General features: G+C 37.0%; 2 protein-coding genes across 2 annotated transcripts; both read left to right on the top strand.

The window, feature by feature from the left end:
- The first annotated feature begins 374 nt into the window (after positions 1 to 374).
- LOC137123616 (beta-2-glycoprotein 1-like) lies at positions 375 to 8139 on the top strand. Its single transcript, XM_067497644.1, has 8 exons — positions 375 to 534; positions 2746 to 2922; positions 3585 to 3681; positions 3958 to 4034; positions 4914 to 5102; positions 5799 to 5978; positions 6198 to 6395; positions 7897 to 8139. Exons 1-8 carry the CDS (start codon positions 462 to 464, stop codon positions 7959 to 7961), a joined length of 1056 nt encoding a protein of 351 aa, XP_067353745.1. The 5' UTR covers positions 375 to 461; the 3' UTR covers positions 7962 to 8139.
- Positions 8140 to 10421: 2282 nt separating this feature from the next.
- Positions 10422 to 20894, top strand: nol11 (nucleolar protein 11). The gene is made up of 18 exons (XM_067497638.1): positions 10422 to 10578; positions 11629 to 11742; positions 12174 to 12230; positions 12377 to 12525; positions 13909 to 13966; positions 14244 to 14385; positions 15305 to 15511; positions 16432 to 16508; positions 16895 to 17018; positions 17209 to 17300; positions 17500 to 17565; positions 17680 to 17864; positions 18105 to 18230; positions 18567 to 18809; positions 19007 to 19085; positions 19434 to 19526; positions 19902 to 20009; positions 20161 to 20894. The coding sequence occupies exons 1-18, from the start codon at positions 10432 to 10434 to the stop codon at positions 20275 to 20277; spliced, it is 2184 nt and encodes a 727-aa protein (XP_067353739.1). The 5' UTR covers positions 10422 to 10431; the 3' UTR covers positions 20278 to 20894.
- Positions 20895 to 20967: the final 73 nt, after the last annotated feature.

The following is a 20967-nucleotide window of genomic DNA, read 5'->3' as shown; positions in this document are numbered from 1 at the left end:
AGCAGATACCATGTGTGTCTAAGACAATGTGACGGTCTTGGACTGTTGAAGAAAAAGAAAGAGTTTTGTTGTCTATATTCCTTACATGAGTCTTTTGTTTTGTAACAATTCATACTTCATATCTGTCACATCATGTTAACACAAATTATTTAAACATCAAAATGGGACTAAAGACACACAGTGTGCAAGAAAAAAAGTCTGGTGTTGACATTTCATATTATTAAAGCTATAAGGGAAAGTCCACTGTGGGAGTTGTCAACTTCCAGTAAAAAGTCAAATGGATTACCGTCTGTTATTGCAAATAGTAAGCTAAAAAAACACAGCAAGGACGAGCAGTGTGCTATTACTTCATACTGCCCTTATCTGTTTACTTTCAGAGAAGCACAAACAGCTGTGAAAGAGGGGGAAGATATTCAGTATTTGAACTGGAGATCACAGGGACACATTGAGGACGCTCTAAGATGGAGACCACACTGACTTTGTTTCTGCTATGTTCATGTTTATATTCCACCGTGACATCCCAACATGAAAATGGTATTTCTTTATATTACTGACTAATAGTTGCTATCTTATGGCTTTGTCTGCATGTATGCATTAATATTTAGAAGACATAGATTTTAATGGCATTCATAATGATCATGCATAGTTTTGAAAAGGTTAGTTTCAATAAGCTACTGTTTTGTTGTTTTGTCAGGAACTGACAGAGCAGAAGAGGTCTTTTTAGCCTGTTTATATAAAATAATCATGTTTGTTCACATTTTCTGTTGCTAAACTCAGAAATCCAATCTGCTAAAAGGTTAAAAGTTAATTTATCGGAAAAGGTGATTATTTGGTTACATGTGACACTTCCGTCAATCAGTGTGCAAAATCATTTGCACTGTTTAGGGAATTGTGGACCAAATATAGAGCTGAGGAGAGTTAAACACATTCAGAGTAATGAGCTTTCAGCAAATGGTGCTCTAAAAAGTCATGGTAAACATGGGATGTTCCCGTAAAGATTTTCTAAGAAAACAACAACATAATAATAAGGTATACACTGTTGCCCATAAAGTTGGAATAATTTTGTTTTCAGGCACGTTACTCTTTATACACATCGATAATCACCTTTGACCAGGTGCAATGATTGCATACTGAGTCCAAGTTAGCCAGGTGGAATGAATTCATGCTTTACTGTTGTTGGGTGCTATGAAGTCAAGACATTTACTCTGTTGTCCTTTTTCTTGCTTGAAGTCTTTATGCCACAATTTTCAGAATTGGCTGTATAATTTTCAACCACATTTGATACAGAAGTTCTCTAGGCTATACCTTGTCCGACACAACTGGCAACATGGCAGAGTGCCAGAGTGCTTGCACTCCAACAGGACACAAACAAGCAAATATTTCTGATTTCTTTGGAATATTGAGTGTGGTCTGTAAAATCCTCACATTCCTTAAAATGGAACAACATTGAGAGGAGGGTCATTTAAGGGCCATGAAAATCTCCAGGACGACCACGACTAACTACGGGATAAGACGATACGCAACTGCTTAATCTGTGCCATAGAAATTGGAAAATGGAAGCGAGCTTGTGGAGAGGACACAATGAAATCAACATTTCGCGCCAAACTGTGAATCAAAGATTGCTTCAGCATGGTTACAGCAAAGTGAATGACCAAGTGTCTACACCTAACTGTTAAACACAGAGTTGCTCAACTTCACTGAGCTAGGGAGCACAGAAGATCACAGCTTGGGCACTGGCAACTTGTCTTGTTGTCTTCATCATGACATCAACACTGCTGTGTAGCAGGATATCCTGGAGAACCATTGCCTCCAACAGGCAAGAAGTCAAGTCAAGTCAAGTCAAGGGTCTATGGGAACAACTTTAGGCTGCAGGACGATAACACAAAGACACATAGGGCAGCTGCAGTGACAGAATTTCTATATGCAGAGGGGGTACAGCAGATGCCATAGTCTGCTTGCTCACATAATATCGCTCATACCTTAGATGCCTTAGGCCGAGCCCTTCATGATATTTATCAGAGTCCACAGGAATTAGCTCTGACCGAAGAGTGGGATGGCCTGCCTATTGACAATATCAACAAGCTTGTGGACAGTATGCCACAATGTCTTAAGACATTGATCCATGTCTGAGATGGCCAGAAGTGACAATTGAGTAATACTGGACATTTCTATGCATGAAATTCCCTTAAACATCTGTTTCCTGTTAAAGTGACGAAGGTTGAAAAAAAAGAAACAACCAAAAAACATTTTTTATTCAACACCTCTCTACAGTTTTTAAAGGCTATTTGTGGTTTAATTTTCACTGTGATATATTTGGAAAAGGTTGATCTATAACGTTTTGAGAAGATATACATTTTACCTATCAACAATAAATCACATTTTCACAATAATTAGATGAGAAGAGGTAACAATTATTTTATTCCAACTTTATGGGCAAGGGTATATTAGTGGCTATACAAAGTGTTCAGCCCACTTGGTAGTTCCCAATCTTCTAACATTCAAAATTGGAATTGATAAAAAAGTAAAAACTTCCAATTGGGGTGAACACCTTGTGTGGGCACTGTGAATGCATTAACATTGCCTTCTGGCATATTGTCATTTGATAATATAAACAACTCACTTTGCTTGGCATTTAAGATGAGAGAATGGTGGATACTGATTGGAAATAACCCTGTTTTTTGTAAGCTTGTGGTTGCATCTTTTAGGATTTTTGTCCCTTTTAATTAAGTCCGTGTGTTGCTGCAGTATGTTCTAGGCCTGAGCTGGCTGACACCATTGAGATGGATGGAATCCAGAGGTACTTTAGCCCTGGTGCGGAGTTAACGCTGTCCTGCAAACAGGGATACACCCCTGTGTCGGGCCCTCGGAAGATTGTTTGCGCTGCCAGTTCACAATGGACTACCACCAAATTAAAGTGCATACGTAGGTCTTCTGTTTCAAAGCTTAATGCCTAGTGATGAACATCCTGAACTGCTAATGTATACACATATGGGCTGTTATTGTTTAAGTGTATCATTCATTTTCAAGGAAACATGTTATGTTATAAATTATAATATTATATTAACATATTTGTATAATTATGGCCTGGTAATGGAGTGCTTAGCACAGCCACATCACAGCTCAGTCTAAAGACAAGCATATTAGGGTAACTGGTGACTAAATTGTTCGTTGTAAATGTGGGTGTAAATGTGAATGTGGTTGTCTGTCTGTGTTTGTCTCTCTGTGTTGACCCCAAGCTAGACTGGCAACCCACCCAGGGTGAGCCCTGCCTCTCGCTCAGTGACATATGGGGTAGGCTCCAGCCCCCCACAACCTTAAACAGGATAAGTGGTTACAGATAATGGATAGATGTATGAAACTGTAGTTTTAATTGCAATGTATAATTATCAATTATATTATATGAGTAAATACCATACTATACTATGTACTATAAATAAAACGTATGTCAGTCTTATATGTTTTATTATCTGCTCAACTAGATAACATTACTTCAGGTTGACAACGTCTACTATGGCAAATGTAATTTTAGGTTTTCAGTATTGGTAAACATTTATATGTGCTTTCTTCTTTTCTCTCTCTTGCAGCAAAATCGTGTCCTTATCCTGATCTGTTGTCTAATGGAGAATTGTACTATGAGGAAATAATATACCAGAGTGTGATCAACTATACTTGTCATGAGGGGTAAATCATCTTGCTTAATTTGACTGTTAAATTCGAATGTTTAGAAATTTTCTCAGTTTACCTGTTTGCAGCTCCAGTTGACTATTTATGTATTAACATGAACAGAGGTACCTACTAAAAACTTGGACCAATATACTCATCTTTTTTTAGGTGTAGGTATCGTGACCAATAAAGAAAAAATAATCCAACCTGTATTCTTCTAATGCATCAGAATCTGGCTTCATGTTTTTTTTTTCAAATTTCCAATCAGATCTGACTGAATTATGCTCTGAACAGGTACATTATGATTGGAGCCAGCTTTGCTGTGTGCCAAGCCAGTGGAACATGGAGCGTACCAGTACCAGAGTGCAAGCGTATGAAATCCAATAAATTCTTCTGTCAGACCAGGAAAACATAAAAGAAAGACACAATAAAACATACAATAGTTACTGTCACACAACATTTTCTGTATTCTTTAAATACAGGCACACAATTAAGAAATTTAGTTCTTCAACTTAACCCTTAAGAGGTTCTTTAAAAAAGTCGCACATTTGATCCTAATGACAAAAACTTCTCCTTCGCAAAAACTGCTGTAAACTGTTTTCCTATTTAAATGACTTCAGTCTGAACTATAAATATCAAATATTTATTATATTTTTAGGTTTTAACCCTTTAAAAGCCATTATGTTTGCCTAACACCCCAATTTTTTATCAAAACAAAGTGTGGCCTACTAAGAGAAAATGCTTATGAATTTTCACACACACACACACAAACCATCAATCCAACATCGGTTGTGACACACATGTATCATTTCATTTGCAAGACACCCGTGCAGAAATTCTTAAAAAATGGGAAATTGTTCTGCATGCTTTGAAAAAGTAAAGTAGCGCCATCTGGTGGAGAAATATAAAAAATAAAAATGGAAGGCCAGTTGTCCAAAATGGAATCTTAACCTAAAGGACTGGATTACTTTAAGTTAAGATAAATGTGGGATCAATGAGAGAATTTTTGTTTTTAGGATCAAATGTGTCATGTGCCATTTTAAGCTAATTTAAAGAACTAAACTTTTTAATATATATTCTCTGGCAAATTTGAGCTATATACATTTAACACAGCCAAAATTGTTCAAAAATGTAAAAAAGAAAACTGAATGGCACAAAATATCCCTAGGATTAAGCTCACAAAAGCCATGCAAAATACTTAAAATTGATATGAACATATTACTTAGAATATTCTATCTCTTCTTTCATAGCTGTGTCTTGTGGCCTCGCTCCAATACCTCAGTTTGGAATGATAATTTATGACAAGATTATCCGAGGGAACACAACTTCCTATGGTTTAACGGGGACTTACAAGTGCCTACCGCCATATGTACTCATTGGTAATGCAAGAGCAGAGTGCACTCCCAGTGGCAACTGGACTAAGACACCTGAATGTCAAGGTATGAAGAGTGTAAAAGCAGGAAATGCTGTAATGATGACAGGATGATTTGAAAACACTCAAAAGAGCCAAGCCAGTACTTTGTTTCATTCTAAAACCAGAATTGAAAGCCTCAAATAGGTTGTGCTCATTTAAAAATGCAACTAAATGGTAAATGGTCTGCACTTATTTAACGCTTTTCTAACAACCGGCACATAAAGTTCTTTACACTGCTTCTTATTCACCCATTCACACTCACAATCACACACACACTCACACACCGGTGGGCCAACGCTCACCGGGAGTAACTAAGTTGGGGTTCAGTGTCTTGCTCAAGGATACTTCGACATGGGACCGGAGGAGCAGGGGATCGAACCAACAGCTGCGGGATTGGTGGACGACTCTGACTGTAAACAATTTTCCCTAAAATCTTTGATAGAGAAGGCAATCTGGAGATAGGTTTAAAATTAGCAAGATCATGTGGATCTAGCCCAGGTTTCTTGACAAGAGGTTGAACTATGGCAAGTTTAAAAATGTAGAAAACTTTCTAAAGTATGCTGGTGTATATTTTATTGTATTAAAGCAATAAAACACACACCAGCATAACTGGCAAAAAGTTGTAACATATAAAAGATGCCAACACATTAGTGGATAGAGACCATGATATTTTGTTACATCTTCACTAGTTTCTCAAATGAATAAACTTCTTCCTTTACAGTGGTGACCTGCCCTCCGCCAGAGAATATTCATAATGGCTATATGTCAATCAATCATGACAGAGACTACGACTTCATGGAAACAGTCCAATATGGCTGCACTGGAGACTACGTACTAGAAGGAAGCATGAAGATTGTTTGTCAGCAGAATAGGAAGTGGTCTGAAAAGCCATCCTGCATGGGTATGACTACAGCTAATATTACACTGACTTTACATCACACCTTCTGGTGATAGCAACATGTGTTGATTGATTTTGTAGGATTAAGGACGCCCAACAAGTATGTTGTATACTAGAGTTTTATTTATTTTTCAGCTTTATAGAAGACGGTGACATGGAGGTGTAAATTCCTTCATGAGTTTCCTAGTTTGAATCAGTGTGTGGTCTTCTTGTGATTTACAGCTCCTTGCAGTGTTGAAATCAAAAGAGGAAGGATATTATACAAAGGTCGAAAACTCTGGATTGAAGATATGCAACCTAACAGAGTGTTACACAGAGAAATTGTTTCCCTCTACTGCAAGGACAAAGCCAGGAACTGTAGTTATGCTGTGTCAACCCAGTGTATTGATGGAAAACTCAAAATACCAGAATGCTTTGAAGGTAAGGATTATTTTATCCAATAGTCATTTTTTAATGCTGATTGTTTTTTTATTTTGTTTCCTTTTGTTTTATCTTGAATATTTGTCACTTTACTGTCACTTCATTAGTTTTTTTTTTTTTGTATCAGCTTTGTAGTGTCAGCTGTTAAAATAAAAGCCCAACTAACAGTTTTAATATAAGATATTTAAAAGGACAATGTTTTCACATATTTCATCAACATAAAATGTGTCGACTAATTTTTCAGAACAGTTAGTGCAGCAATAGTTTATTTCCAGACTATTTCCCCGTGTGTTTCAATATTCAGCACACTGGCAAGAAATACCTTAGAAACACCTACATCTTTCAATGATTAAATTAAATCAAATGATTGTAAATAGATTACAAAACACAAAAAAATAACAACAATGGTCAGATTAGATGTGCATGTTAAACTTTACTTTCAGAAAAAACACTGCCCTTTGCAGCAATAACTGCCTGACAAATATGTGGCTTTCAATCATTGCCCAGAAGGAATTGCATGCCTCTTCAGTATGGAGTGGTATCCTTGCTGATTTGCAGCTCGCCCACTCTCCTATTGCCAAAGCATCCCCAGATCATCATGTTTCCATCTCCATGTTTCACCAATGGTGTTAGACAGGCATCTGTCATCTTCTCATGAGCTCTGCATCTGTTCTTCACTTGGAATCAAACACCTCGAAATTTGATTCATCAGTTTGCAAGCCTTGTTTCAGTCATCTAAAGTCCACTTTTTATGAATCTTGACCCCTAAACAGGGTTAGCAGTTACAGATAATGGATGGATTTAGTCAGTCTCCCTATAGCCGATGAGGAAAAAGTTATAATTTGAGTATCTTATGTTTCCTTCAATAACTTTTTTGTTTTAGAAAATGACATCATGAAATGACCTTAAGCATAAATGAAGCGATGTTGATGTCCAGCAACAAGGGCTTGGGTTTTAGTTGTTAATTTGTTTAGGTGCCTAAGTTAAATAGAGCTTTACTAAACATAAATAAGAATTTGTCCCAGTAAGCGCACATGCTGAAATAATAAAAGTCTTAGTAAGAACACTAGGTCTCAATTGTAGGTAATATAACGACAAGACCCACTGTCATAGGATACAACTGGTTGTTTGCCGTTATCTTGGCTTATTTTCCCATTTATCCCAATTCAGATTTCCCAAGTTCACAATACTCTAAAGGGAAAAGCACTATTGTAACCCAAAGTTAGTATGCATAGAGAGTTTAGAGCGTTACCAACAACCCATTTTAGGAGACAAGTATTTTCTTTACGTCATTCAAATAATGCAAACAACGTTAGTGCAAGTGATGATTTTTTTAGATATGTTCCTTATTAAGTTTGGTTTTCTTTGGCTTGATGAATGACAATTCCTAGCTTTTGGAGTTTAACATGTGAAAACTATTTTATTATTAAGGAACTGTACTTCTATGTAGTGTAATTCAATTCTAACCTATTTTGTGTATCTGTGTGTCTGCTCTTTCTAGAACCCAGTGCTACTTATTATGCCTTGAATTTCAACTCACTTCCATCAGAAATCAAACAGTGCTGAAGCAGATGAATTTTCTGATGATCATTATTCCACAGTAATATGGAAAACATCTCTTTGTTTTCTGGTCTAAAGTATACGGTCTGACTCAAAGCTCTCTTTTTGTTTTATGTACACCTACACGCCTATAAAGAAAAATACTTTATGGGGATGGATAAATAAAAATAATACTGTATAAAAACCTGTTTTAATTGAAATCTGTGAATATGAATTGTTGAGACCAGTGCCCAATATCAGAAACCAAGAAACTACCAACCTGTTTAACAATGTTAGCAGCAGTTTAAATAATGACAATATCAATTGGTCTCCAAAGGAGAAATGTAGGCGATGCATCTGAAAAAAATCAAGATGACTAAGAGAAATTTCACAAGGAGATTCCATACATTTTGCAATGGTAAAAATTATCTTGAATGTGTTTGGATATTTCATATGGATATTAAAAAGCCCACAGTGGATATACTTAATACACAGTAACCGTAATAATTTTAACATTTTAGATAACCATCCACCGCTGAAACGGACTGCTGAGCTGCAGGCATGGCAAGGATTTATACTTCTGTAAAGAAATTTCCAGACATTGTGATTTACAATAGATATACACACAACAACAACAACAACACAACAGAATAGTGCTGGGGGAATAATTTAAACTAAGATGTTTCACATATGTATTTTCTGAGCAGTAGATTGAAGAAATGTACTGTTGGAGCTCCGAAGACTAAGAACTGAGGTTTTTTTGCAAGAGAATTTTCATTTACGTATATGAAATTTAGCCAGTGAAATTCCAAATTAGTGCTATACTTCAGAGGTGTACAGTTTGCAGATTCTAAGAATCCGAACAGTCCATTTTTTCAAAATAAAGCAAGATTTCCTCCAATGTGGTTGTTAATATAATTATAAACATCGCTCGAAAAGTTTTTCGTGAATGGGCAATGCCAAAATAAATGAACAGCAGTCTCAAGGGAATTGGAGCAAAAAGTACAATCTAAGTGAATGTTAATTTTGAATTTTTTGCAATATGTTTTAACTTGGTAGTCTATATAAATACGTTTGAGAGATATCTCTATAATTTTGTTAGTTATCAGATATCGATTTGGTAAAAGCCAGACTTTTTCCCATGGTATGTGATCCACAAAACGATTCCATTAAGGAAAAACACTTGCTTTTGTGGTGATGTCCTATTATATAAGTAGATTTCTTATAGACTTATTTTTGCTATGAGGGTTTAAGGAGAGGCAAATGACAAACAGAGGAACACACCAGAGTAAGAGGAAGTAGTACATGATGACTTATCCTTGGTGGATGATTGAATAACATATATGCCAGATGAAATGGTACCAGGTTGTAACAGGAATATTGTAGTGCAGTAAAAATACCTGATAGGTAAGTTGAGAACTATCTCTTTAGCATAACTTAGCATCAACTAAGAGAATGTTATTTTGGAACCATTAGTAAAAAAAGTAGATTAGTGTTTATACAAAATGTCTTTATTGTTCTATATAAAATATGTATGGGGTGACAGATTATGCTTGTAGATAAGTGACTGTGATAGAAAGGCCTGGCTATGAAAGACAGATAGTTTTATTGGGACTTTGTCTATATAGTTGCACATAGAACCTTAACCCAGCAAGGCTGGATAGAATGTACCGGGAAAGGCATGGCAAGGAATACTCCAGGTAACCATATACTGTATATTATATCTAGAACAACAGAAACCTTTGCAAGAAAAAGTCAATATATTTTAAAAAGGTTTGAATATCAAATATATTTGCTTCAGCTATCCAATTCAGTGGTTTTGATATTGACCTACTCTGAATTTTTAGCCACATTTAAAACTCCAATAACTCCAAAACAACTTTCCATGTTTTTTTACGGAGTTGCAGAAATGCGTCACAAGAATACAGTAATTCTCCATAAGTCTTTGTTACCTCTAAACCCTACTGCTCAAACATGTTTTGGTTGATATGGCAATTTTTGTTACTTTTGATGATGAAAGAACATTTTTACCAGCTAAATGTACAATAACAATGCACATTTAATTAAATCAATTGTTATTTCATCAGCAGCAACTGAGTATTTATTATTAACTTGATTCTATCCTTAGCCAAATTGAGTTTCTATACTGAGGCAGTCCTTTCTAATATTTGGAAAAACATTGCAAACAGTACATTAAAACAGTTCAGTTTTCAGAAACAGAAAATCTTGTAAAATTGTAAATGTACCATTGGATAAATGTATGTACTTTTAAATGTTAAATAATCAAGTGTGTGGAGTGGCCACTCTCAGCATTTGCTGTTTTTTACCTTCTTTCTCTCAAATTCCTGATTTTGTCTGTTTCTTAATGTTTTAATCAATAAAGCAAAAAGAAAAAAAAAGAAAATCAAATTTAAAAAAATGCTACCGTCTGCTGTCTCGTGGTTCCGGTTGGCATTCGTCTCGCGAGATCCTACAACCTACTTTCTTCTCGTTCATCATGGCCGCCTTGTATGAGGGATACTCGTTGTGCGGACTTGTTCAAGCTCAGAATCTCTCAAACTCAGGCATTTGGGGCATCGAAGAGGAGCGCGACAGCGACCATGTGGTTGTTACCGACTCAGCCAGATCTGTTACGCTGTACAAGGTAAGGTTTGGTGTTTGTTTGGAGGAGCTTCTCCTAACCTGGGCCAGCTGATCCCCTCGTGCTGGTCTGCGAGGCTGAACCTGGCATCAAAATAGCAATAAGCAGCTTACTGCTCTGTATCAATGTGCTCGTTCAGAGGACGCTATACACAAAAACCGATCCATATTTCCGGTTATGATAATCTGTGTTCTTCTCTGACATATTTGAGTTTCTTGAGATTCTTTTAATACTGAGCTGGAAGAATCGTGGCAAAAAAGAAAATAGCAGAAAGTGTCGAACCACTTTTTGTCATTGTGCCACGCTATAAAAACAAAATGCTACAGTAAAAGTTTGTAATATTCAGGGTTTTGATACTTTCTAAGGTGCCCTGTCATATTTGTGTATTGTTTTTTGAGACATTTTAATATTGGGAAGGGAGAACTGTAGGAAAATGGCAGAAATTGCAATAAACGGGTTTTGAACGCGTAATATTTGGAGCAGTGCAAATATAAAATGCTACAGCAAAATTTCTTAATATTTACTGTAACATTTGAGTATTGTTTTTTGAGACTTTTTAATACTGACTACATACAAACGTGGCAAATAGGCGAAAATAACAATAAGCAGTTTACCGTTGCGTCAGCGTACAATCTGCAGAGGCAAGACAAAACATGTACAACTTACGTGTTAGCTTTCATATTAGTTTGACCCCTGTGACATGATAATTGTCAGTGAGGACTGCACAATTCCATCATGCTAGTGCAGAAATTAAGGGCCCTGGTGGCTCAGTGGTAGCGCATTGGGCTGGGATGCAGAAGGCTGAAGGGCCACCTTAGTGCTGGTCCCGGTGCTGGATTTTGAAAAATGGGAAGCTTGCAGCAGGAAGGGCTTCCATCGTAAAAACACATGTTCAACATCAACTTGCGCAACACGTTCCAGTGTGGTGACACCTGAAGGGACAAGCCGAAAGCCATTGATCTACTGTAGATATAGGTAAAGGGAAACTGTTGTGATTGGTTACACATTCTTGGAGAATGTTTTATATTTTTCTCCCTCTTGTGGTTGTGACAGGTAACCGACCAGAAGCCATTGGGCAGCTGGACACTCAAACAAGGACAAACTCTGACGTGTCCAGCAGTATTCAACTCACAGACTAAGGAATATGTGGCAGTTTCAGACAACAAGGTAAAATTTTGTTTGTATTTTTACAGAACCCCACTAACATCATTTATGTCCTGCGTTTTTATCATGTCGATATACACGCAGCCCACCCACAACTACACAGAATCTAAATAACTCAATATTTACTGCTTACTGTTATATGATAATAAATATTATTACTTGTACAGTATCCATATTACTGTAATTTATTTGTTTATATTTTGCTACTTGTTAAGACAGGGCCACACTGTTTCCTTGTACTTTTAAAATTCAACCAAACAATGTAATCTCTCTTTCTGTGCAATTCAAGAATTGGTGACCAAGCACAATTACCAACTTTCTTAAAAAAGCAATAACTAAAACATTGCATTTTCAGTTTACTTCATTCTCCTATCTCCTTGTTTCTCAGGTTTACATATGTGTTTATTTGTTTGTTTGTTGTTGTTTTTTTTAAGGTGATCAGAATTTGGAAAGAAGAAAATGTATTTTTGGATAAGGCCTTTAAATCAACTGTAAGTCTGAACATAAATATTAATCTCATCTGTAATGGAGCATACTAAACTATGGTGCTTTTTGTTTTGTTTTTTTTTTTTTTTTGGATTCACACTAACCTGTCTTTAATTCTAAATCCAGTGTTTTATGAATATATTCTCCACAGGTGTCATCAGATGTCTGGGGTATCCACTGTGCACGTGAAGGCCAGCCTGTGGTCTTGTTCCAATGTGGAGCCGTGAGGGTGCTGGACTCTCTCCTTTCTGCTCCTCAGCAGCCCATAGAGGAAGTCCTGGTTCAAGAAGAGGCCATCAGGTGACTACTGTTAAGCATTACAGCTCCAGCTAATCCCCTGTGTATTATTATGGATTCAAAGCGAGGTTCAGGATCAGATGTTTGCACAAAAGCTTTGTTGTTCAAGCAACAAATTTAAACCAGGAAAATTTCATTAATTAAAAAAAAAATAACTCAGTGGCTAGTGCTAGTGCTTATTTTTTCTCACTGTTTGCCCTAGAAAATTCTCAGGCATTATGGCATAAGGATGATAGAGGTTTTGCATCCACACATTACATTACATTTGCACTACACACATTATTTCTTATACAGCAGATTTGGTTGATAAATTCCATGTAAGGTCAAAAAACAAGGTGAGTATTAATAAAGATATATTTATTGCACACAAATAACTTCTCCTATATTTCTTCCTGGGGGCCTCAGTTAAAGCCCACTGGGAGGTTCCTTGTATAACCTGCTGTTTATACTGAAGACATCTACAACAGAATATTTCTACCAATCAAGATTATATCAGTTATAGAAGCCTATATACAATTGTGCTATTTTTTACAAATATTGGTTACAAAAAATATATATTATAAAAAAATAAGTTTAACAAATGTATATTTAAAACTTTGCTTTAAATCTATGGGGCCAACCAATTGGAACTTAAACGTCTTATCAATATAAATTATTTTTTCTTACGCATTGACTTTAACAGCCAAAAATCATATTGCCAGACCTAATATCATTGCTTTGCATTGTAAACATTTAACTCGTCCAGTTTCACATCTGTGCATTTCCCTGACCATGGGCCACACACACCCCTGCAGAGTGAAGAGGCCACTGAAGAGTAAACAGGAGAAATGTGCACTTCCATTTTATTCAAAGCCTCTCCTGCAGTGTTGTATGGAGGTGTGATCATGTTTATTTGTGTTTTAGATTGTAACACTCAGAAAAGAGTGTTTCCTATCTCAGCTAATGCTGAGATCTCAGCATTATCTCAGCTAATGCTGAGATAGGATACTCACTGGGGAGTAGGGGGCAATGAAATGGTGCATTTAAACAGGTTTTAGTAAGGTAAAACCGTGCATCTCAATACAATGACTGATTCTCATTCTGTATGTACAAAGTGGATGGGCAGTAAAATTTGGGAAAAACATTGACATAAATTTCCTCGCGAATTCCTTCGTACCTACCCGCGAGACACTGAAAAAACAAAACAAAAAAAACGAATCCATCATGAACATAACATTAGTACATTTAAAAATAATGTAAAAACAATTTAATGTAGGCATGGCGGGGAGTCTCGTTGGCACGGCTGTCCTCTGTGCCTGTACTGTTGAAACACTGAATCAGATGTGTTGTCTCTTGAAGTGCATTGATTTTTATTTTTTTTTTAAAAGATGTATTTATTTTCATTAGGTGGAGCACCAACATAGCTGCAGAGACGCAGCAGTTTGTTGTCTTCACAACTGAACAGGTGACAAATTTTAATAGTTTTGTGTTTTACCCTGGACTTCAAGGCCCAGTAGTTCTAAATGATTTGTTGGCCTTGTACCACAACACTAAATTTTATAGGGAAATAATTTCCGAGCATGCTAATGCACAATATCTGCATTGAAATACATGTGACTGGTATACATTTTATGGCATATTTACAAACAATCAGATTAGTCTGTCCATGTTGTATCTACTCTTAGCTATTGGTATTTTTAAAAGCCTGTTTTGATCATATGGTTGTTGCTTTATTCCTACAGAAAGGAGATTATTTCCTCTACCTGCAGAGACTGAATCCCAAAACCCTACAGAAGTACAGGCTTGAGAGAGAGGAGCCTGGTCTCTCGCCACTCAGTTTCTCTGCCTCCTACAGAGATAAACACATCCACCTGCTTTATATCTGTAAGCTTGAGTTTTCTGCATTACCTGAGATAGGAAACACTTTCACAATATTTTTAGTGTCAATATTTGACAGCACAAGCTTGTTTAATAGACTTGTAAATGCAAAGGGGCAGAGCACAGTTGGTGACAAATTTGTAATAAGTGAAAGAAATGTTTAATTTCTGACAGTGAAATGACTTGACTAGTTTGCATTTGGCATTTAAGGACACGTTAAATGCAGGAATCCACAACCTGATGTGCTTCACTGCCTGCTTATACTGGGTAGGTATGGCATTACGCCGCACTGGCACAGTCAGTGCACCTCAGCCTTGGACAGGGCCTCTACATATTTCAGCTTTACTGCACAGCAAAGTGTGTGTGTGATCGAGATCATGTACTGTTATTTTCTGCAGACATTGTTATGCCAATTAATGGCCACTTTAGTGATACTAGGGGCAGTGTTTTACATGTGGGGGGGTGCACTAATGCATTTTAGATTTTCTGTTATCCTACACAAAACTTCTTATCTAATTTAAATGGTATAAGTACCACTAATATTAATAATTTCATCAGTTCACTGATGGGTGTGATTACTAATTTACAGTGAGGACCTTGTGCCCACTTGCCACTTTCTCTCTGCAGTACTGCTGAACTGAGTAGAGATCTTTGTGGTTGACGCATTGTTTCTTTTAAATGCTAAGTTGAAGAACCTTCTATACAAAATGGCCATTATATTTAACAGGATCCTCAATTAATCTATTGATTTCAGTGGGATCCTATTTATATAGATGATGCCCTCTACATTTAGGATCAAAATTGTTTGAGGTTAGTTTTACATCAGATTCTGCATAAGTTACATGCGAGATAGTTGAGATTACTATTACCTCTCATCCCCTCTTTTACTAATCTTTCTGTGTCTTCTCATTTTCCTGCCACCCAGACCCTAATGGCCATATCTACCAAAGTGTAGTTCCTGTGCGGGGCAGGGGGGCTGATGAGGGGTCCCAGGCTCTTCCGCTACCCCGGAGTCAGGTGTTGAGACTTCCTGTCGGAGAGGGACTGCTGGAGGCAGCATCAGCGTTGGTCCTGGATGAAGCCCATGTAGCCGTTGTGGGAGTTCCACATCCCTCTGCAGGAGCCAGTAAAGGTAAATGGTGTTGAAGAACACGGCCTATATTTGAGGTATTCAGTTATAATTGGTTTATGACAAAAAAAGTGCAGTTTTTAGCAATGTTATAAAAAAGAATTGTACACAAAAATCTATGCTATGTATAGTTAGCTGGTAATTTTGAATTGTGGCACAGCAGTGATATTTGCTATGCACAATTAAATTTAACCGAGTAATAATACTCGTAGTACTTCACAAGTCAAAATGCATATAGTAAGAACGTCTATAATTACGTTCCAAAGCTTAATTTGAACCTTTCACACCTATTTAACAGATGATGCACACATAACTGCTTGTTGTCATGTTTTGTTTAGTTTTCCTGTGTGAACTGGATTTAGTTTCTAATTTTAACATCATGTGCTGTGACAAAACGATGTTTTATTAATAAGAAGTAAATTAATGTTTGGGTTCAAATTAACTTGACACAAGGCAAAAATTCCGGTAGCCTTCAAGTGCATTGATATCAACTTTTGGGCCTTGTTTTCAAATGAAATGCATTTGAGCAATGACTTAAAGCTGTGCTATTCCAGTGTCGTGTGTGTGTGTGTGTGTGTGTGTGTGTGTGTGTGTGTGTGTGTGTGTGTGTGTGTGTGTGTGTGTGTGTGTGTGTGTGTGTGTGTGTGTGTGTGTGTGTGTGTGTGTGTGTGTGTGTGTGTGTGTGTGTGTGTGTGTGTGTGTGTGTGTGTGTGTGTGTGTGTGTGTGTGTGTGTGTGTGTGTGTGTGTGTGTGTGTGTGTGTGTGTGTGTGTGTGTGTGTGTGTGTGTGTGTGTGTGTGTGTGTGTGTGTGTGTGTGTGTGTGTGTGTGTGTGTGTGTGTGTGTGTGTGTGTGTGTGTGTGTGTGTGTGTGTGTGTGTGTGTGCACTTCCTGAATGGCTCTCTGTCTTTGATTCCTTTTTCAGACTTTCTTTGCATCTGGAATACCAATTTCCAGACACTTCAGGCAGGGAAGGAGATGGCGGGTAAAATCTATGGGCAGGTAGGAATGCTTTGTGTGTGCGATACATATTACTAACAAAGTCGATATTATAATAATAATATATTGTTAAAGGTCTTTAGACATGCTAGCTTGACACAGAAACGGGACTAGTGTATGCATAAGCTTTTGCTGCTGAAATTAGAGATGTGCATGAACCACCCACTTGGGTTCCCCTCATTGTTTTATTACTACAGGCCAAGGTTCCCTGTCCTTCCAGCTGCTGGGTGCTGATGGAGGACTGTATGACTTTGGTAGAACATTGTATCTGCTCTCCACTGTGACAGGGCTCACTGTCCCTCCTCACAACTTTATGGCAGTTTACAGTCCTAATAATTTGCCCTAGATACCAGTTCATCAGTCATTGTTCTGTTTTCTCTCTTATTTAGCTGTGGCATATTTCCAACAAGTTATTCATTCCACATGGGAAAACCCTCTCTGTTATTCCATATGAGTGCCCAAAATCTTCGCTGGCTTCTGCTCTGGGTAAACTAAGACAGGCTAAGTCTGAAGGTAAGCTATATCAATATAATAAATTTGTATAACTGGATAATGTAAACCAGATTACACTGATTTAGATAATTGATACAGAAATGATAAACTGTATAACCAATCAAATAGATTATCTTCACTAATAGTAGCTTCTACATGGTAAGTCCTTGTGTTCACTCAGTCCAGTGTGTTTTTCTCTTAACTGTATCAGAGGCCAAAGCTCCAGCTTCTGTACCATCTTGGAACAATATTCTGCATGGAGAGAAAGCACAGCAGTCCAGAACAGTGGAGACCAGGAAGACGGTATGCCGCAGGCCTGATACTTTATTTGTAGTTTTGCCTGTAATGTTTAACAGAAGTTTCCACTTGTGTTTGGATATGGTGTCACGTAAAGAGCGGTGGTTCAATAATGCTTCTGTTATTTTTGTTTGGGTTTTTTTTTTTACTATGTCCTGTTGTTTTTGTTAGATCCATAACTTGATTCTTCTCTCTTTCCACAAAGAGAACAAACCGCAAGACCCAGTCAACACCTACTTTAACTATTGACCAAGTTCTGGAGCTTATCAAGGTAAAAGCTGTTCTGCCATGAATCTCTGGACAAATGTTAAATCTAACAGACGTGACAATAACAAATACCAAACAGTTCTGAATTTGCAACTTGTTTTCAATTGTTGTCATGTAGACAGCACCAGTTGAAGAAGTCCAGAAAGAAGTAGAGGGACTGCTCTCCAGGGTAGACACCCAAGGCCTGCAGTCCTCGGTGGGGCAGCTAGCTTTAGCCCTTGTGTCCCGGAGTCTGGGTGATCCAGCCTTCTACACCCCTATCACACTATCACAGCTAGTGCACACGCAGTGCCTCTGCCACAGGTCAGTAAGGCATGGCAAAGGGATCAGTATCATCATAATTGTAATGGGGAGCTAAAACACTGTCTTTAGTGTCCTGAATGTATTTTATGTATCACATTCAGCAGAGTTTGAATTTAAAGGTCTTGAGCGGATTTGTTGATGCAGTAAACAGAATTAAATGACCCAAACCACATGAGAAATTGTAATAAACTATTGTTAATTCTGCTGAAAGTGTCATTTTATCATTATGACCATCTACAGTTTGTGTCCTGACCTTGTGCTGTTGGCCCTGGAGAGGAAGGATTATTTCCTGTGTCAGCTCTGCTTGCAGTTCTTTCCTGATGTCCCTGAAGCTGTCACCTGTGCCTGCCTCAAGGCCTTTATCAGGTAAAGAAAAAAAATAAAGATTGTTTTAACAGATTATTTTTAAAAGTCAGGAACACTGACACTACTACTGGGTGCCTTTTTAAAAGTACTCTTTTTTTGTATTATTATTATTTTACACATAGTGGCTTTTAATGCAGCAGTTTATTACAAAAAAAGTAAAGATGGTTTTAACAGATTATTTTTAAAAGTTAGGAACACTGACACTACTACTGGGTGCCTTTTTAAAAGTACTCTTTTTTTGTATTATTATTATTTTACACATAGTGGCTTTTAATGCAGCAGTTTATTAATATTAAGAATAATGAGACACTGTGGTGTTACACCTTGATCCTACAGCATGTCCGACAATGACGCAGAGAAAGCAAATCTCGACCCTGACAGCATCTCCTTTATGGAGACCTTCATCTCACGAAAACGTGACCCAGCTGTATCACAGAATGGCTTTAGCCCCACCTCCCTTGAAGTGGACCTCCCACAGGCCCTTGGTGGAAGTAACGTAAAGACCCGAGAAGAAAAGGAGAAGACTCCAGCTCCTACAGAACAGATGTGTCCAGTGGGATTGCACAAGGCTGTTCTACTGTATCCTTCCGCTGCACAATTTCAAAGACAAAGCAGCTATTTACATTCAACAGAAAGTTTCTGTCAGATATCTTTTTTTTTTTTTTTTTTTTAATGCACCTTAGATCATATGGTGCCATAGATTTTGTGTACCAGTAAAATTCTATAGTATACCAGTACTATTATATTCTATACCACATCTTAACTAAACTCCAAAGAAATGAGGTCCTGCAGACGGCGTACAGTGACACTTTCCTCCTCCCACATTTAAAAGATTTGTCCTCCCAGCATGTTGTTGTAAGTAGCTGATTTTACCTTTTTTCACCATCTGTAATACAAACAGATAGCACTCAATTTATTTTCCAACTTGTATAGGTTGAGAACCACAACTGTTACACATTTAAACACTGTTACCCTTTTAATTAAGGCAGTTCTTATATCAACTCTAGATAAAGGATACAGTTATTCACACTTGAATTTGTTTTATATATATATATATATATATATATATATATATATATATATATATATATATATATATATATATATATATATATATATATATATATATATATATATATATATATATATATATATATATAAAAAATATGTGTGTGTGTGTTAACTCTCTCATCTTTCAATCAGCTTTTCCTCCAGTATCTGCAGTTTCTCTATCAAAAATATTCCCAAGAGGCTTCCCCACAGATAGATGGACTGAGATCACCGAGTCTAACTCAGGTCTGTATCAGCATCTAACTAGATAATTAATGTTACCTCAGTGTAGGTGGTGTCTGTCATTACAGGACAAGTTAAGTTTCAGGACTGTAAGCAGAAAAATTTATTTTGCTGACAAATTCTCAAAACCAGATGTGGTGGTTTTTACCACATTTTAACCTGAGCCATGTGTGGTTTGAATTCATATTAGCCACAATGCATACACATGCAGTGTAAAAAGCTGGAATGTAAATGCAAGAAATATCCACACAAAACAGACATGTGAAAACACTGACATTGTGGTGTCCAGAATTTCCAAAGAACCCCCCAACAAATTGGCCATGCAACCTTGAAAAGATAAAAATTTCTGACGCTGTTCTCATTTGCATTGGATTGTAGATCATGGATTGGGTTTGCTTGGTGTTGGATGCCCACTTCACAGTGCTAGTGATGACTCCAGAGGCCAGGGGATTACTGCTGAACCTCCACAGCTTTGTTAAGTCTCAGGTAAGAGTCTTGCTTTTTGTCGACTTTTTACTTTGATTTTGATATTGCAGTTGCAGAGATTACAGTTGTCTACATATTTATTGTAGCTTTGTCAGAAAATGTAAAAAGTTATCTGAAATGTAATTTAATCCAAAACACCTTCTTGTGTTAGGTGCGACTGGTTTCTGAGCTTGGGAAGATCGAGGGCAGCCTGCAAGAGCTCAATAAGATGAAGATGAAGATGAAGGATTTTGGACAATATTCTATTGAAGTCATTGAGCTTTTTTAGAATCTGTACAAAATACATTTTAATAAATCATATTGTCCTTCCAGCTTTCCCCTGAATGTGGTATAAAGGTTGATTACATTCCTTGACTGGTGTACTAAGTGTTTTCTGGCACAGATGATAGCCTTCAGAACTCAAGTTCCATGAGTCTTGCTGTTGTAGTTGTTGAATTAAATGTTGAAAAAACATCTGAAAGTTAAGATTTTAAAGTGTTAAGAAAACATGGCTTAAATTATTCATTTCTTTTTCTTTTTTATTAATTAAGTACTCTCTTCTCATACACCGATAGACTGGATGATTAATGCGTGTGGTCTTAATGTCATGGAAGATGAGGGTCAGCATGGTCACTCTGAGCAGTCTGCATCCACACAGCAAAATGAATACAATGTGTGCACAGGTTGTAGAAATACACAAACTTGTTACTCAAGGAAAAGTGCAAGTATTGGCCTAAAGTACCAGAACAACTACCACTTTAAATATTTTACTTACGTACTAAGCAGATTATCTACATTTTAAAGTACAGAAGTAAAAGTACTCAACCGTTAAAACCATATTTTAAACTATACTGAATATAGTAGTTATGGCACAATGTGTACAGTAATAATAAAAAATGTCAAAGATCACTGTCTAAAGGGGAAGCTGATTTTTACCACTGTATGTGCTAACAGGTGTTTATCCTTCAGGGATAAATCA

This window comes from Channa argus, chromosome 3 (assembly GCF_033026475.1).
Source record: "Channa argus isolate prfri chromosome 3, Channa argus male v1.0, whole genome shotgun sequence".
In the NCBI taxonomy this organism is placed as follows: Eukaryota; Metazoa; Chordata; class Actinopteri; order Anabantiformes; family Channidae; genus Channa; species Channa argus.
Note: the sequence above shows the minus strand (reverse complement) of the source record. Positions and strands in the feature narration are given on the sequence as shown.

Excerpts from the sequence above, each read along its gene's own strand:
- LOC137123616 (XM_067497644.1), top strand. The coding sequence starts at position 462 with ATGGAGACCACACTGACTTTGTTTCTGCTATGTTCATGTTTATATTCC. Across the intron at positions 5,103-5,798 it reads TAAGACACCTGAATGTCAAG|TGGTGACCTGCCCTCCGCCA; the intron begins GTATGAAGAGTG and ends CTTCCTTTACAG. Across the intron at positions 6,396-7,896 it reads AATACCAGAATGCTTTGAAG|AACCCAGTGCTACTTATTAT; the intron begins GTAAGGATTATT and ends TGCTCTTTCTAG.
- nol11 (XM_067497638.1), top strand. The coding sequence starts at position 10,432 with ATGGCCGCCTTGTATGAGGGATACTCGTTGTGCGGACTTGTTCAAGCT. Across the intron at positions 15,512-16,431 it reads CTCTGCAGGAGCCAGTAAAG|ACTTTCTTTGCATCTGGAAT; the intron begins GTAAATGGTGTT and ends TTCCTTTTTCAG. Across the intron at positions 16,509-16,894 it reads CGGGTAAAATCTATGGGCAG|CTGTGGCATATTTCCAACAA; the intron begins GTAGGAATGCTT and ends TCTCTTATTTAG.